Here is a 19,288-nt window from a genome sequence, read left to right as displayed (position 1 = left end):
CATGGCCACTGGAGCTGGTTGCTAGAGAGCAGTCTCTCCTTCAGCTAAGAGTTTAAGAATTTTCCTCTACAGCATACCCAATATGGCAGCCCTGGACTTCAGTCTTCAGCTATTAGATTTCTGAGAGGACCCTGAAATTGCTGGCTTGGGGACCAATGATCTATGTAGCACATAATTCTACTTTTAGCCAGCAAGCTGGTCTTAGAGAAAACTGTTTATTTTATGGCTAAATTTAAGCTGCTTGATGTATGCCCTCCAGCTATCAGACATGTGAAGCGCTCAGGAGAACTACAGGTTATCTACCATATACTCTAACAGCAGTTTAAATGTTGTATAACTGGTGCTCTACTATGAATTGCAAGATTCTTAAAAAGGGGAAATAGCAGCAAGTTTATTAAGTTCATAATCAAATACACTGTGAAATCTCATGTAGATATGAAATAGTGGAGTATACTTTGTATGTTATTTAGGTCTCTTAATGCAAGACTCTTGTGTGTGAATAAGTGAGCCTAAATTAAACCAGACATACCAAAGAATTCTGAGATGACTCATCATACTTCTATTTTCTGACAATATTGAAATATTACTCTCTCTCATCTGTAGGTGGGTTACTCAGAGAGGTTTCAATTATGGCTTTTGAAACCTAGTGCTGATAAGGAGATGTTGCAAAGCTGCCATATACCGGGGAGCTCTAGGAAGGATTGTGCTTGTTAGTAGGAGTACACATGCGCAGGAGAATATGGGACGATGACTGTATCTGGCCAATCCATGGGGTGCATAAGGAGAGGGACAATGGGAAGAAAGAATGGCTTCTTAAGCAGGAATGGAAAAAAAAATTAGTGGTGTTATTCTCCCCACAAGCTCTACCGACAGCTTTTCCTCACTAAACACGTTTTTTCTTCTTAAAAAAAAACCACAGGAGAGATACTTAGAGGATGGATGTCTGACTCACGTGGCTCATCTTGCAGATCTCCTCCAGCCCTGAGGCAAGAGGTTAAAGTGTATGGAAAAATCAGAAGAGGCAACATGTCAGAGCAATGCCACAGAGCAGCATTTTTTCTACTTCTACACAGAAATGCTTGGACTGTATCTCTCAGAGACTAGTCTTTTTATTGTGAAGTGTTTTTCTTTTCTTCCCTTTTCTGCTTTTAGAGAAGTACTGTTACCTTTAACATAGCCAACAGGCAATACCATTGTGACAGAATAGAAGTGCAAACAGACCTGAACTTATAGATCGCAGTGGTAAGCCATTTCAAACAAAGGCATTTCCATTTAAACAGCACTCCCTCAATCTTTCCAGATGGAATGAAGGCCAGAAATTTACCACAAATTAATCTTTTATATTCACAGTTTGGCTCAGACAACACAATAACTGATCACCTTTCAACCACCTCCAAAAAAAACCACGAAAAACTAGCTGGGACTGATTATATTAATACTTTCTCCCATAAAGGAGAAACAAAATTTCCTCCTAATATTTATAGCAGATCCTCTTGGCTTCTGAGAAACGGAAACAGAAGAACTCTTAGTTCTATTTAATCCAGCAGTTTTAATCTTGACTGTATGTTCTTTACCTGTCAATAGTCAGATCTAATCCACATTGCTCCCTGAGTTGAGGAAGTAGCTCCTCTTTTGACTGACGCACAGTCATTCCTTTAGCAAAAACAGCATCTAAAAGAAACTTGCATGGCTGTGAACACAACAAATATACATTTATTAGTGCTAGAATTGTTTCTTTACAAAAAGAGTAAGGAAATCAGTATCTCTCATTCATGCTGTAGTCTTGCTCAGTCTCCATCACCCTAGAAAATGACAGCTGAAAACGTTGTGTGAGCAAGACATTCAATTAAACTGATTCAAAACAGGCTGCTCTCATTAGTGCATTAGTAGCTCTTTGCAGCTTATTTCCAGTTTATTTACAAACCGGAAACTTCACTGAAATAAAGGCACAGTAGTTAAGAATTAGATATTGTGTACATTATTAAACCTTCAGAAACATTATAAAACGTGATGGTGGCATTTGCCTTTTTCCCTAATAGAATAGATATATGGGCATTAAAATTATTTAGAAAGCTATTTTTCAATTAAGTAAGTCCTGTCACCACACTGGTGCCATCCTTCTTTATTTTTAATGTGCAATTTACTGGCTCCATAGTACAGGACTTCTTCCTCTGTTGAAGAAAGCTGTTCCTATTTGGAAATTGATTTTTAATCAAAACATTGTCTGATCTTAAGTTAGTGATCAATTTCATTTCATGCATTATTCAATCAACTGTTCTTTTCTGCTTACACATCATACTAGTAACTGATGAAACTGCAGTGTATTTATTACACGTGTAAATAAAGCGCAACTTGGGTGCACTTGTAAACAATGCAATTTTTATTGAATTGCATTGTTTACAAGTGAGACAAAACATGGACTCTACAAAGTTATTTTTACAGTCACTTAATTGTACTTTAATTATCAAATGGGTACTTAACATGTTAATCAACTATTACAAGACAGTCACTTTTGTTTCTAGCACTACTACAAGACTAGTCTAGTGCAAACAGCTGTATCACCATATTCAATTACTGAATCTTTCTGACAAGTGTTGCTTTGCAGTATCTGATGGCAGTAAATATTCTACCACTACATTATTAGAAAACATGACACCTATCAGAGAGTTCTTTCAATGTACATTGTCTAGTTAGGGAGGCTTTCGGGAAAGAGAATGCACGGAGTGAAAAGTGAAAATTTAGTGGGAATTTTACCCTTAAGATTTTTGGGGGGAAAATTAAGACTAATGCATATTTCAGTGTCTTCATACACTACTTTTAGAAGATTTTAAAATATAAAATTACTTACTTCTGGCTCATTTATCAAGAGCTGGTACACTTTGACTCTGTATTCCCCCTTCTTAAGTGCTCTTCCAAGTCTAATAGTTATCTATTAATTGAAAAGAATAATCATCAGAACTGATATTAAAAGTCAAAAGTTAGTTCTCTAACATTGCATTAACACTATCAATGTAGCAAGGATGCCATGAAGTAGGGTAGTGAATTACATCCAATTAGTCTGCAAAAGTTGCAGAGTCAGCCAACTAAATTTGGTTCTATTGTATAAGTTTTTAATTATTCAAAAGCTCATTTGACTAACCTTATTGTCATCAGAAAATGATGAAAGTGTCTCATTCAGCCGAACACTCTCAAACTCTTGATTGCTGGCATAGACTCGAAAGACCTTGAAGTGAGAGGAGAGAACTCCAACAAAGGGCTCCAAGTTTTGCTTGAAGGCAGACAGCGTAATTCTTTTATCAACATTCACTAGCAACCCTAACAAAAAACAAAAATAAAAACCCAACCTTGTGTTACAAAGTGCCCACTTAATTTGTGAAACCGTGTTTCCATATACTTGTTCACAGTTATTTGTATGGTAGCAATGCCTAAGAGTGCCAGTCATGGACCAGGTCCCTATTCACATTTTATCTATATTTGAACCTAAATGGCTTACCCACTGTCAAACAGGAAGTCTCTGGCAGAGCAGGGAACTAAATTTGGGTCTCTAGTGTCCCAGGCTAATGATCTAACCACGAGATCATTCTTCTTCTTCTTCTTGGAATTTTACAAGTTTGAAAACTATACAAGATGGTAACTAAATCAATGTATTCTATCTAAAAATCCACATTTTTAAGCCCTATGGGAATTATTCTAGAATATCCTAATAATTTCTGTGGGTGGACAGGATGCATCGCAGACATGTGGCAATAGGAAGGTTCCTTTGCTCAGTGTTCAACTTTACATTTAAATCCATCAGGAAATAAGCGCTTCGATTTACTGTTACATTTCAGTCTGCTTCTGTTTTGGTTTCTATATAGTTTTGTATTAGAGTTGGAAAAAGTAATAGTAATAACGTTTTCCAAATAAAGTCTTAGTATTTTGTATCATAAAGACAACATATAATATATTGCTTTTACCAACAGCAGCTTTGTGAAACTCAGTGTTGAACATAATTACACCGTAAGAAAAACAGACTTCAGGAGACTAACTGAAAGCTAGAGATCTGGTCCCCAAATTGTGGGACACACCCCATGGGGGTGCAGAGGAATATTCAGGGGGGCACGGCAGGGAGTGCCACCCAGTCCTGTTCTACCCCCAGCTCTACTTTGGCTCCCAGCCCTGTCCTGGCGTGGGGATGGGGTGGGGAGAGCAGACAGATTACATTATGGGTAAGGGTGGGGGGGGAAAGATATGACATCTAAATGCCTATCACTATTTATCTGGATCTAGAGCCATGGTCTAGGTGTTTCTATCCCATTACCAACACTACATGCCATCCAGCTTTTATATAAGTCTCTAGCTAGCAGACGTGAATTTGAAATCCTACCCATTACCCTGCCATTGGAAGAAAGGAGCATGCTTTCCCTTCTCTTCAGCCCACCCAGGAGCCTCTTAGCTACTTCACTGTGTATGTGGGGGCTGCCACAATTCTACTCTACCGAGGATGGATGTGTTTGCTATTTCTGTACCCACCTCGCCCTGGCTGCTACAGCTTCATCAGTTGCTACTCACAGCTTTCCCAATCAGCAGATTAAACTTCCCAGATTATTCTCACTTGAACTGCTGCCCACAACATTTTGAGAAGCTGTGATGAGACATCAGAGGCCCTACAGCACTCTGTTTACAAGTTCAGAAAGGCATCACTACACTGGTTCTTGTTTGAAAGGTTGCCTCTGCAACCATTAAAAACTATTAAAATAATTTTAAAGAGAAAGATCAGAAACGATGATTTAGGTCCTTCAACTCTCCAGAGAAATTTTCCTACTTGCAACTAGCTTTTCAAGACCTTTTTGTATCTTCAGTCGCAGTATCATTAGGCAGTATTACTCCAAGAACACTTATTTAGAGCCAAATACAACATGGTGAAACACCTGTCCTACTGAAATCAATGCAACTATGCAAGTAAGGCAAGCAGGATTGGTCCCTTATTTCCAGACAGGAAGAATTCTGTCAAGGGCAGATCCTCAGCTTACACAAATTGTCATAGTTCATGGACTTCAATGAAGCTATGACAATTTACACAATTTGAGGATCTGCCCGTCTGCCAATAACTAGCCTTTAACATTGCTCATGAGAAACGATACAAAGAATGATGCAATTTATGGAGCTTATTTGTAATATAACATTACAAACCAAATTAAACTATTTTAAACAAGCATTTTAAACTATACTATATAACAGTGGGAATGCGCTGCTTTTTCTAGGTTTAATCTAAAGTAACAAAAAGTACAGTGAAAGGGCCTTATGACAAATGATTGCTAAAATAGGAGAAAATACATAGATACATTAAGTAATTTATGGATGCTCTCCAACTGAGTTATTTTCTGAAGAGAAATCTAAGTATAAAACATAACTCCAAACTTAACACACTTCAAAATTGTTCATGCTGCTGTACAAGATATATTTCAGCAATTTTTCCTCAATATACCACCAATTCATACAATGCAATAAGAAAGCATAAAAATCAACCTAAGAAACTAATACTTTTGTTTACCTATTCCTGTAAAATTGATCAGTATTTGCAGCGGTTCAAAACCAGATTAGGAAGAAAGTCTTTTCAAGTTTTAAAGGGAGATATTTTACAATTTTTGTTCTGACTTCTGCAGTATCTATTGTGACAGCAGGCCAGATGGCTATAGAAAAGTAGTGGGAGATAGATATATTAGCTCCAGGCTAAACAAATCCCTGGTACCAGGTTAAGTGAAATGGAAGCTGCTCCAGGTCAATTAAGACACCTGGGGCCAATTAAAAACTTTCCAGAAGGCAGGAAGAATGCTAGGTTGATTGGGACACCTGAAGCCAATCGGGCTGGCTGAAACTAGTTAAAAGCCTCCCAGTCAGTCAGGTGGGTGTGCATGTCAGGAGCTGTGGAAGGAAGCTGTGCTATTGGAAAGGCAGAGTATTACACACCATATTAGGCACAAGGAAGGAGGCCCTGAGGTAAGAGTGAAGTGGAGCCTGAGGAAGTGAGGGCTGCTGTGGGGGAAGTAGCCCAGGGAATTGTACATGTCATGTTTCTAAAAGGTCAGCTACCATAGCTGATACTATTAGGGTCTCTGGGCTGGAGCCCAGAGTAGAGGGTGGGCCCGGGCTCCCCCCCCACCTTTGCCCTCTGATTAATCACTGAGACTGGGTGACAACAGACTGTGCAAGAAAGGATAACTTCTCCTCACCTCCCTCGCTGGCGTATGATGAAAATGGCTCAGTAGACTGTGACCCTTGTCTCTAGAGAAAGAAGGGTTACGTGGAGGGTCACAGTGAGCCTCTGAGGCTAGCGAAATCCGCCAGGAAACGCGGGACCCACAGAGGCAAGGACAGAGCTTTGTCACACTGATTCTCTAATTGCGGTTTTATAATAAAAACAAGTGTTCAGTAAATGTTGTGTATCAAAACCATAGCTACAGGTTACAAAGGAAGTTTATTTACTCTATTCTTACTACTTCAAGATGTCTGGTTTCATAAAAATCCTTCAGTTCACAAAAAAAGTCCATTACCACCCACATTTTCACTTGGTTATCTCTTAGCATCCTAACGTAAATTTATACTACTATAGATATCTTATATTTTTCTTACTTCCCAAACTTCTCTTCACGTTAATTGCTGCTATTAATTTCATGCCAGTCTCTTCATTATATACAACCTACAAATAATCTAATATGGCTTTGTTGTTCTTTTCTATATACATATGTTTAAAAAAATAGTATAAAATATATGTTAAGGATCAACAGCAATATGACTCGTGTGTTAGACTCTTCAAATTTGGTATATCATTTTATTTGGGACCAGATATTCCCCTGTACTTAACCTACTGTCCTGAGGTTAGTGAAGCTCCACATACTCTAGAAACCTAAAGGATCAATAGCTGTGGAAACAAAATGCATTTTGTTCCACAGGAATTCAAGTCTCTTTACAATAAAAACATCTAAAAACAAAAATGATAGTATCAAAATTGTTAGGGTAAGTTATCACTACTATTTGCTCTTTGAGCTACAAGCAAACACGTTGTAGGACATTGTATGAAGTCAGAAAAGCTATATTGCATCTACCCTCTAGCCGTTTTTTTCAGTAAATATATACAAGGTGCTATTTCCAAGAAAATGAAGAATTATGACTGTCATTCTGTTGTTCACTGGGAAACTTCACCACTTTTCTTACAAGAACTAAAGTATTGTAACACGGCTTAGCAAGAGAACATGAAAATATATTGTTGCCTCATTGCTAAGCATTTTGAAAAAATGTGTTAAAACTGAGTGCTTCAATGGTCTAGTTCAGCAGTTCTCAAAAACTTTAGCAATCCAAGGATCCCCATTTTGATTTAAAATTTTTCGAGGATCCCCAAGTCCCTCTCTCAGCCCTAGGCCCCACTCCCCACTCTACTCCTTCCCCCAAGGCCCCACCCCGTCCCACCTCTTCCTGACCCCAGCTCACTCCATCCCCCTCCATCGCTCATTCTTCCCCACCCTCACTCACTTTCACGAGGCTGGGGCGCAGGAGTGTGGGATGCAGGCTCTGGAAAGAAGTTTGGGTGCAGGAGTTCTGGGAGCAGCGCAGAGTCACGTCAGGCAGGGAGCCTGCCTTAGTCCTGCTGCGCTGCCAGACTTTTAGCACCTAAAATCTCCCAGTTTGGCTTCAGTAGCCTCTGGGAGCTGGAGCTAGAGCCTGATTCTGGGAAGCGCTGGGAGGGGAAGGAATTGATCAGCATGGCCCGGGGACCCCCAGGGGTCTGCAGACCCCAGTTGGAGAAACCCTGGTCTAGTTAAATTTTAATAGTCTGTAAAAAAACAAAAAAAAGTGTCTCCATGTTAAAAGCTAGATGGATTAAAAGGTATTTTTAATAAAACAGAATAAATACATACATTTCTGTCCTTCTCCTGAACCTTCATCTGCAGCATACGGCTCTGCTTTGAAGTACATGTATTGTGCTTCTCCCGTACTCTTGCCACTTTCGTCATATTCACTGTCAGTTCCAGAATCTTCTTCTGCTGTGTCCCAGGTTTCTTTTTTTCCTTCATTTGCTTTAGATCTCCTACTACTAGTGATGCTATGAGAGTCAAGTCCATTAGCCAAGGGGATCGGGGCATTGTCCACATTGCACAAAGTGTCACTGCTGTGACTCGAACTAAGAATATCACTGTCCACTGAACTTGTGCTTCTGTCATTATTCACATCAGAATCTGACCGCTCCTCTGACTGGAAATTTTCTGGATCAGAAATCTGAATTTGGTTTTCAAGTTCTCTGTTTTCTGCTGATGCTAAAGAGTCTACCTCATTCAAAGGTGATTCAATGTTTTCAAAGTCACTTGCTTCTGTGCTCTTGCTACTGTCTCCATTATCCCCTTCCTGCTCTTGCTGTAACGACAAGCTTTTGAGTTTTTCAGTGCTCTCTTCCAGGATAGCCTCTACAGATATCATATTACCCAGAGGTCCTTTCACTCTTGCACAGGCTTCATCCAAATTGCCCGAATCTCCACTCGCTTTTTGATTGACTGTCCTTTTAAATTGAGACCCAGGAGAGTGTTCTGGCAATGAAACATATAGCCTGATTGTGTTCGCATGACGATCCAAAAGTTTCCACAAATGGGAGTCCGTATATGCCATCTGGCGATCCAAAGACTCTGAACTTTCAACGAATACCTAAATATAAAATCATACAATTATTCTAAATATCTACGTTACTTAATAGTATAGGCAACAACATACAATATATACTAGTATTCAGAATGCATTGGAAAGATGACAGTATAAAAAATTACTCTTTTTAAATCCCAGTTTTAGAGGAGATTTAATAAAGGATACCTAGCTTATTAATCATTTTGAGAGCTAAATAATTTAGTTTTGCATATATTAAATAATCATACTAGGCAGATTACAAGTAAGTTGTAAATAGGTGGATAGGGCTCCTACCAGCACTAAAATATTGTAGGCCAAATTTAAAAAAAAAAAAAAAAAACTTTCCTACATCTAGAAGGGTAATATGGATACAGAGTAAGCTGCACCTGTGCACTTGTATTTTTGTGATGGAGTCAAGGTTAAGACCCTTTTGGAAGAGGGACCCTAAGTCTCTTTCTTAAACAATATCATAAAATCAAGTAAGTGCAAGCCCTTAAATATATGCATGGTTGATGCAAAACCATAGGTTATTTGCATCTTAAGATTCAAAGGGCTGTTTTGGTGGGAGGTGAATTCCTGTTTCCCTTCCTCAAAGGTTTCCATGCTTTATTGAGATTTCCTCAGATGAAAAGGCTTTGATGCAAGCTCATTATGGAGGTCGATCAATACTGTTATTTTGCTCAGCTACAGAACAATACAAAGCCCTCACAAACCCCTGCTGATCCAGATGCAATATTCCTATGTAGCAACATGTTCTGATACCAACAAACCATTCTTGATCCCAAGCCTCAAAGCCAGAAGATAATTAATGGAAGAAATGTCCCCTGTGACCAGTTAAACCACCACAACAGTAGACACGAAGACAAAGCTCCATATGCCAAAATACAAAATGATTCAAGTTCTCACCTGCACTAAGAAGCTACTGTTGGAAATATTTACTATAAATACTCTGATCAAAGCTACCAGATTGTAAGAACAGGTTTTTTGTTTGTGTTTAAGTTCTGAAGGAACTCCCTTTCCAGGAGCAGATATAATGGTCCAGGGTCTTGAAATACAAATTTTACCAGTCTGTGAGCAATAGACTGCCCCAGCTGCCTTCATAAGATCCTAGCACTAATGCTGTTGAACGTCAAAGATCAGTCAGATTGCAGAATGCTGGAAACAGCTCAACCTTGTCTTATCCATCTGGTTTCAGATAACTCTCTGACCCTAGCTCTCTTAACAGTACAAAATTTGTGAGGTTCTCAAACTGAGGGGATTTTGGTCTGAAGAAAAAAAAATGAAGTAAATTATATATCCAGTTCTACATGGATTTTTCTAACTTTTACAATACTTAAGTAATGGTTATAAATATATTAGAAAAGAATGATTTAAAAAACAGAGATCTTACCTTATTACTTCGAAAAAAACCTTCAGCTTTCAGCGTTTTGTTGCCCACACTGAGAAGACGCAAGTCATTGTAGCAACGTTCCAGTACTACCCGCATTGTTTCAGCAGGCAGACGTACAGCCTACAACACCATAATGCAGTTTAAGAAAAACAGAATATCCTTTCATAAATATTTTTACTTGATTTCTAAAAGCTACTACATGGGAGGAGAAACTTTGGTTATTATTAGAATATGTAAAATAAAGAGATTAAATCAGCCTGATTAAACTGTTTAAAAAGTTTGAAGGGAACAGTACAAAACCATTCAGTCTCACTGTTTTCACCTTGTCATACAGGATGAGAACAAGGCTACCTTAATGAAATTAGAAGGCAAATTCAGAACATAAACAAAATACTGCTTTAACTGATATGCAGTGAACTTTTGAAATTCACTTCTGCAGGAGGTCAGAGTAACAAACGTTTTTAAGAGGGTTGGTTAAATTTTTAAATGGCTAGATATCTGTAGCTGTGCAAGTTAAGACGACTGGATTCTTTCCACTCTCATTCTTCAGGACATAATCTGACTGACTATCTTCTGAAGCATCAAGTATTCCCCACTAGTCAGCCATTTTCTATAAGGAGTTTTGATAAAATAAGTTGAGTGAAATTTTATTTTTGAAAGCAAACACAAAAACAGGATCGATTTCAAACCCTGTGAAATAGAAACATCTGCAAAATTTTGAATTTTGCAGGAGATTTTTTCCTTCCTTTTTCCAGTGATATTTCATATTAGGAACAGTTATATGGGGAGTTACATAAGGACTGACTAAGCTCAGTTTTATTCCACTATAATTCTAATAGTGACAGTGGAGTTACTGAAGTCTTATATCACTACAACGATGGTGAATCAGCCCCCAAATGAAGGAGTCCTATGCCATATAAAGCGGTCAAAAGTGGTAACCTGCAAGAGCAGTAAAACGCAGTAATCCCATAACACAACAAATTCTACCTCACCTATTTAGAAGCTGAAATTCAGATTTCAGGATTACGCTGGAATTTGAGCCATATATATTCATTCATATTAACACTGAGTGTGAGATTCCCTGCTGAGCCTCTGAGGGGCAGCACAGAACTTTCAGCTCTGGGGATGAAGGGATTTATCCTAATTCTTGGCTGTTCTCAGGGAAGGAGAGGACAGCAGCACTACATATTCTTACCCCACCACTAGCATGCTGCCTACACCAGGGGCTTGTGAGGGAGTCTTGCATGCAGCTGTACACGTCTTTTTCTGTGTCACAGGAATCTTCCCCTGGCTGGATATGGGGCTGTCGGGTCCCTTTTATGTAGTCTGAAGGCATGGGAGCAACATGAGGTTCTCACCCATGGTATTTAAATCATACTATGTTTTCATATTTAGATTGAATTAAAAAACTATAAATTACCTTTGAAATGAGTTCCTTGAATTCTGTAACTGTCTGATTCAAATAAGCTCGCACACTGATAGAAGGAGTAACAGATTCAGTCTTTAGGTCTACTACATGAACCTTCACCATAACCTCTGTAGCAAAGAGAAAATATGGTACAAGACATGATTCAGTTAAAAAAAATAGAAGTGTGATGTTCACAGTATACCGTTTAAAGACTATCATTAAATACACATGTGTTTTAACTCACTCCACTAGCAGTCACAATCACAGCATTCTACTTTCAGGCAGTAAGATAAGCAACTAATTTAATGCCAACTAGATAAAAATGTTATTCAGTGTATTGTCTAATTATAGCAAAGCTTTCTAGCACTGCTTTAATTAGACTGTCAGCATCTGCTACATAAAAATGTAACAATTAAAATAGTTAACACTTCTGAATGCTGCAGGTTTTACTAGAATCTAGTTCAAGAAAAAGATCTCATCCATTCACGCTCTTTTAAGCATTTTTGTTTCACATTGCAGAGTTTGTATTTATCACCACCACCACCACACCATACATTATAAACTTTAAGCTGATTTTGGATTTATAGAACTATATCTCTTACCTCCAGGTTTATAACACTGGAAAACCTGGTCAGGTCTTCTTGTTTCCAAAAGTAAATCAAACATGTATGTTGATTTGACTCCTCCAAGTAAGAGTCCCATTGGTATATCCTCCTCCTCCTCCTCAAATGATCGCTCCAAATAATCATGGAACTCATCATATTTAACAAGACGACAGCAGTCCAGAGGAACTGCTTCTTCTATATCCATTATCTAGAATGTAAATGCAGAAGTGAAATTAAATACTATTTCACAATAATGTGTATATATATATATATATATATATATATATATATATATATATATATATATATATATTTTTTTTCTTTAACAATGCATTTCTTTCCCCTCCCACAATAGCCCTTTGAGAATCCAGGCATGGTTCTTCCTGGCTGCATTAACTTCTCACATGAATCCTGACCTAGCCAAGGTCCTACTACCACTACCCTTTCTCCCACACATCTCTGGGCACACACAGTATTTAACTGGTAATGCCACTTGGATTATGGCTTTGCATGCCAAACAATCCCAAATAAAAGTGAAAGAGTTGCTGTGCTCAGAACCTTATGCTACTTCTTTTATCAGGCCGACAGAAGAACGTTTGAGGTTTGTTTTTCAAACTAGACAGAGTGGTTGAAGACAAATTTGTCCTGCTCAAAGCAACTATGACGAGAGAGAAGAATACAAGTGAAACCCAGAGTAGTTAGGAGCGGTGATTGTGTCTTCAGGTGCTCAAGGTCCCTGTTTCCACAATCTAAGAAAAACGTCTGGACAACAACGAAGGTTACATATTGGCTATAAGTGGTGACTTCAGGGCCATGGCATAAGTACTGTAAGCCCCAATTAACAGAGTCATGTGATCACATCACGATGTGAACTTTCAGTTTAAAAAACTAAGCTCCTATTCCATGATTGCAAAGAAAAGCTTGAAAATATGATGTAAGAGTACCAGATGGAGCAGCATCTGCACATAGAGCTATTGTTTCAGGCTAAGAGGAATGAATTGCCCCATGCATCTCAAATGGGGTATTCACTCCAAGACCCCCTGCTCTGGAGGGTCATGCTAACACCACTCTGGCAGAGAACATGGTGAGAGGCAGGAATGAAAGAACACAGCAGGTCCAATCCATCCACCAAAGCAGATACACCCCAGCTGCTGGGGTTAGCACTGAAGGGCCCACATGCTACCACTACTTTTGTGTGTGGTGGTGGTGGGAGGGGGTTTCCGGAGGTGAGGGTGGCAGGCAGAGACTGACCTTGCTGCCTCTTGTAGGAAGGAGATGGAACCCCACTGTGGCTGCCCCCAGGCAACCCTATCACCATTCGATTACACAGGAGTTGTGGTATGCCTAGGGTCCTGGATTTCCTTAATCCATCCCTGGCCTGATTGTCCTTTATAGTTAGATGTCTTTTGAAATCCGAGCATCTACAACACATGCTTCTTTTAGTCTATCTGAAAAGAGTCATCCATTGGCCCTCTAGAATTAGGAATAATGTCACTGGATCAAGTGTTCAGAAGCCTTCATGACAATTATCTTTTGCCTATATTTATTTTCACGCTATTACTGCGATCCTACTATAAATTGTCATACTTCCTCAAAGTATGGAGATTAGAGTTAAATCACTGATAGAAGAAAAAAATCACTTGTGATAAACCAACCACGAAGATGGCATTGAGGTTTCAGAATATGGTATGTGAAGTCAAACTGGTTTTTAAAAGGAAGTGTTGGTGCCACACCAATTATACAAAAACCTCATAGCTATCAACGGAATAACTGTCAGTAGTATCAAAATAGAATGCCTTGTGCTGCTTTTCTATATAAAAGAGAGCAGTCAAAGATGGTAATATGAACATTCAAAAATATACTATGGACAAATATTATGCATCCGTCAAATTACATCAGCCAGTTTTGCTACATTGCCAGGCCTGATGCTGTACCTTGTAAGCTATTTCTACAGCTTCCTTCAGTGTCTTGTCCTTATGAACTTCTAATTTATTCTCCATCATTATTTGTTTCACAGGATGCATGCAGAACAATTTTATCTGTAAAAACATCAATAAAATTAATAACCTTAATCTGTCACAAACACATTTGCAAATACAGTACACTGTCATTTATTCAAAATCCTATTACCAGAAAATCTGATCCCAGTGTGACCCCAAATTAGCCTTACAATAATCATCTGCTAATAAGTTGTCAGTGAGCCTTTTAGCACCTATTAATGCTAATCAACAGCTTTGCTCTTTTAATGCTTTATATTCTGTACTGTAATAAAGAGTTAGTTATTGAATTTATTTTCAATAGAATTGTTTTTAATTCTTTAACAAAGTGTTAAGCATTAACACCACAAAGCTATTGATTAGCTCTAACAGGTGCTAAGAGGCTAACTGAGAACCTATTAGCAGGTGATTCATGCATGTAGCGCTATGTTAGTGAAACTGCAGCTCAAAATACAACTTCCTTTTATCCAAATGCCTGGATAGCTGAAAGTTTGGGGTGTCTTCCTGGCCATTTGGATAAATGGACCATACTGTAATGTCTTTTAGTGTAAAACTATGTTTGAATGGACAGCGATATCTTGAACTAACCAAACAAAACACAACTGGAGCAGTTCTTCAGCTTTTGCCTTATTTCAACTGATTGAAAACGTTTTAAAAGGCAACACTGGGGTGAAGGTGGAAGGGAAACTGAATTGTAATTTTAAACCTTTTGTTCAGCAAATACTACTAGTCACAAAATGCCAGATCCAGAACTATAGAGACTGTCTACTATTTGGTCAATGTTCAATATAAAGAAATAAATTTTATATTAAAATGCATCCTCTTTCAAAATCTACCAACAAGGGATGTGAAAGTACAGTTTCATGTTAATATAATTTTTAAGGCTGTACAGTGCTGTCACTGCAAAACAGCATCTGCTCCTAAGGCAGACTGATTGAAATTCACCCCAAGGAGTGCACGATCACAGCTCCCACATTTTTTCTTGTTATATATTTTCAACCAGAAATTTAAATTTAAAAACCAGACAAGGAATCTCATTTCTGAAGGAAACTTCTAGGGGCCACATTGGTATACAGAAAGATTTTGAGTGTCAGAGACTGCTAAAATATGGCACTTTTGTTTACTTAGTGGTTTAAAATTCTGTAATCTAGCTGACTATAGATGATAGCCCTCCACTTTGTATGGCATTCAGATATGTAGCGCCTTAGTTTTTATTGAGTTACTTATGTAAATACTTCACACACTCACTAAAACTCATGGTATTGTAGTAACCATTTACAGCATATTTCAACTGTTAACAGAAGTTTAGAGTCAATGTTAAGCAACCTGGAATTCTAACCTTGCAAGTATTGCGCTCAATTTCACGTTGCTTCTTTTCTTGCTCTTCTAACTCTTTTTCTTTCTGTACCAATTGTTTAATATGCGCTGGATATTCATTCACTTCAAGAAATTCTATAAATAAAAACAAATTAAATGGTGATTAAAAGGAAGTCTACTTTTTAAATGGCACTTTTTTTGTAGAATTCTTCACTGTTTGCAATATCCTCTCAGCAACCTGACAAATTCCTCCCTTCCTACTTTACTCTTTTCAGTTAAACTACTGACTGTTTTCGCCTGTGTTTTAAGGTGAGGTGAAGTCAACTTGATGTTATTTCTTCAGTTGTACTCCAGCATTATCAAAGAGGTTAGAATTCCACTGAAGATAGTTTTCAGAGTAGCAGCCGTGTTAGTCTGTATTCACAAAAAGAAAAGGAGTACTTGTGGCACCTTAGAGACTAACAAAATTTGAGCATAAGCTTTCGTGAGCATCCGATGAAGTGAGCTGTAGCTCACGAAAACTTATGCTCAAATAAATTAGTCTCTAAGGTGCCACAAGTACTCCTTTTCTTTTTACTAAGGATAGTGTTAGATAATAATGCAGAGTCAGCAAGGAGTTTTGCTGTTTATCAAGGGAGTCAAGACTGAAGACTATGTTCTAAAGAAGAAGTTTATTACAATCAACTCACCATCCAGGAATAGGAGAATATTCCAACTTATATCATCAATATCATGATAAAATAAATGTGTTCTTTTTAATATAGAGCAGTGCACTAGGTAAGATTCTGTCTACAAAGGGAGAAATGTAGAATCTGTGACATTTCTCAAAAAGTTTAAGGAGGAACAAGTTAACACCTGCAAATGAAGCTGTCTTTTGGCCTACAAGTGTCACGCCCTGTGGAACTGGACACAATCCTAAAAAGTAGTTTAGGATGTCACCTCCTTTGTAGAAGATGTGGGCTGGCCATAGTTAGGCATTGGACAATATGAAAATAATATCAAAGGTTAGACACTGATGCTGAAAATTGAGAATCCTCACGATTTTTGTTTCCTGAGAAAATACTATCCAGTGTATCTTTGTGAAAACATGCTCGGCAGTTGATTAAAATTACAGGTTTTGTGGAACTTTGGAGTAAATAGCATATGGAAATTAATGGTTCTTGCTGGAAATGACCAATATCATTTCAGTCATTCAAATTTTGCATCACATCTATGTTCTCTTCTCTTAGATATTCTATTTTAGCCATCTATTTTGTAAAAATCCTTGGGCTGACAGCATTCTATCACCAACTAACTCAACCTATTGCAAGCTGGAGGATTGTTTAATGGTCTCTAATTCGTATCTTTGTTTCCACTAAAGCATATACTTCTTTATAGCTATTTTATACCTAAAGCAACCCAACTTCTCAGAAATCATTGAAACCTGGTACTTAGCCTATAGTTGTTCTCTTGTAATTTTTTTCCCTGTTACACACAAAATGTTGTATTTCCTTCGAAGCTAGAAGTATACCATTATTCACTGTATGGAGAAAAATACTGGCATGGGACAGGGATAAGGAGGTTACTTGCCTTATGGTAACTGGAGGTTCTTCAAGATGCACATTCCCTATCTGTATTCCACTGTGGAACAAACATGTGCTCCATGTGCCCCGAGTCAGACAATTTTGGAAGCAGTGTCCGTTGGCATGCACCTGGTGCCCTTACCCTCGGGCCTCCAAATGAGGAATTAAAGGGCATTTCGGCCAGCCGCCTCTCTAGTTCCTTCTTTACCACAAATCCAAGTAAGGTCTGAAGCACAGGGACCACACATCACAAATAACCTCCAGTTACTATCAGAATCCTCCTCCTCCTCTTTGAGCGCTGGTCCCTATGTGTATTTCACTGAGTGACTGACAAGCAATACTCAAGAAGGAGGAAAGGGCAAGGCTGCAGGCAGCAGAGCAGTTTGAAGGACTGCTGTCCCAAAGGATCCTTCAGCAGCAGAGTACTGTACTTGAGCACAATATCTCACAAAATATGTATGGGAGTCCATGTCACTGCTTTACAAATGTCAACCAGATACACTTCCTGAAGAAATGCTGTAGATGTTGCTTTTGCTCTTGTGTAGAATGAGCCCTCAGACCCTTGTCATGGAGGAAGGTGAGAAAACTGACAGTAAGATACAACCAGAAATCCACTTCATGATCCTCAGAGGAGACAGTTTGACCTCGGACTCTTTCCTCCATAGAGAAAGAGTCTAGGAGATTTTCTAAATCAATTGTGTCTTTTGTACATAGAAGGTTGGGATCAACAGGGCTCCCAATTGACCTACCTTCCTGGCTGAGGTGATAGCCACAAGGAATGCAACTTTTATAAATAAATGAGAAGTGGAACACGTAGCTAATGGGTTGAAGGGAAGCTTTGACAGAGCTTACAGCACAAGGTTCAAATGAGGGGCAAGCTTCCTTTCTGGTGGAAAGGTTCTAGTTAGGTCCTTTAAGAATCTGATAGTCAAGGGGTGAGTGAAAACCAAGTGACCATCAGATGGCACATACTGCCTGCTGCCAGGTGGACTCGTACAAAAAACTCATGGAAATGCCATCCATTTTGAGAGAAAGACGACAGTCCAAAATTGAAGGAATATCCTCTTACTTGGGCTTCTGACATGCCCTGATGGAGAAACGCTTCCATTTGGCTGAACAGGATTTCCTACTGAAGCTTTCTGCTGTTAAGGACCGTTTGTAGGGATTCCAAACAGGAAAGTTCTAGGTGTTGATGGCCATCCAAAAACCAAGCTGTAGGCTGAAGCATATTGGCATTGGGATGCTTGATTCTGCCCCTCTCCTGGGTCAAGAGATCAGAAAATGATTGGATGCCAGCAGGATAACAGCCACTGAAAGTACAGGAACCAAAACTGTCTGGGCCAATATGGGTCAATGAGGATGATTCTTGCAGTGTCTTGATGAATTTTCTCAAGGTAGGATCAGTAAAGAAGGAAAGGTGTAGCTCAGATGACTCAATGATAAAAGAAGGAGAGCATCACCCTGAGAGTGTAGACCTAGAGCACCTCTGGAGCAACACACGTTGCATGTCTTCTTCATTTGGGAGCTGAACAGAACTGAGTGAAAATGTCGTTTACTACTGACTTGTGCAATTCCCATTCATGATAGATGGCAAAACGCCTGAAAGTAACATAGGCGGAGTGTGGAAAAAGGGATAACAAATGCATGAAGCCGTTTTTTCGTCTTAGCGTGCTTGCTCGTGTAGATTCCATTCTAGGTGACTCACAAACATGAACACTATGGTAACAATTCCTTCCAGAGTAACAGCTTCTCTAACATGCTCTGTCCTGCTTGATTTTCACAATACTCTGTGGATTAATGGCTCCATAGAGAAGGCATACATCAGAGCCCCTGACCACGGGAGCAGGAAAGCATCTGACAGGGACTCTCTGTCGGCCCCCTGAATTGAACAGGCACTTTCTGTTTTGCCTGGATGCAAACAAGTTCACCTGACTACCTCTGGATGGAGTGACCACTCGTGGTGAGAAGGTCCTGCTGAGGCGATCTGGTTGCTAAAGTGTTTCTGGTTGCTAAACACAGAAGTTCCAGAGCCTGAGGGCTTCTTGGCAAAGGGCTGAAGACCGGGCTCCACCTTGCCTGTTGATGTAGAACACAGCAGTGGTATTGTTAGTCAGGACCTGAACCACTCTGCCTTTTATATGAGGCAGGAAAGCTTGACAGGCCAATCGTACCACTCTGAGCACCCTGAAATTTATGCGTAAGGAGCAACTGCAACTTGACCAACAACCTTGCATACAGAGATTGCCCAGCTCGGCTCCCCATCCCAGAGCCGAAGCATCAGAGACCAGGTTGATTGATGGGGACACGGCTGCGAAGGGGACTCTCTCCAGCCCCAATGTGGGGTCCAACCACCAAGTGAG

General features: G+C 39.2%; 1 protein-coding gene across 5 annotated transcripts in view; it reads right to left on the bottom strand.

Moving 5' to 3' along the window:
• The window catches only part of USP47 (ubiquitin specific peptidase 47), a 91,606-nt gene that overhangs the window by 12,965 nt on the left and 59,353 nt on the right, over positions 1-19,288 (bottom strand). For all 5 annotated transcript variants that reach the window (XM_074955072.1, XM_074955070.1, XM_074955067.1 and 2 more), the window contains 9 exons: positions 15,389-15,501; positions 13,987-14,091; positions 12,050-12,260; positions 11,460-11,575; positions 10,040-10,159; positions 7,896-8,673; positions 3,140-3,315; positions 2,849-2,929; positions 1,575-1,690 (listed from right to left, as the gene is read on the bottom strand). In XM_074955072.1, the coding sequence (XP_074811173.1) occupies positions 1,575-1,690; positions 2,849-2,929; positions 3,140-3,315; positions 7,896-8,673; positions 10,040-10,159; positions 11,460-11,575; positions 12,050-12,260; positions 13,987-14,091; positions 15,389-15,501 (1,816 nt within the window). The remainder of the gene's footprint in view (positions 1-1,574; positions 1,691-2,848; positions 2,930-3,139; positions 3,316-7,895; positions 8,674-10,039; positions 10,160-11,459; positions 11,576-12,049; positions 12,261-13,986; positions 14,092-15,388; positions 15,502-19,288) is intronic.

Source organism: Natator depressus, chromosome 6 (genome assembly GCF_965152275.1).
Source record: "Natator depressus isolate rNatDep1 chromosome 6, rNatDep2.hap1, whole genome shotgun sequence".
Taxonomy (NCBI): Eukaryota; Metazoa; Chordata; order Testudines; family Cheloniidae; genus Natator; species Natator depressus.
The sequence above is the reverse complement of the archived record's forward strand: the minus strand, read 5'-3'. Positions and strand labels throughout refer to the sequence as shown.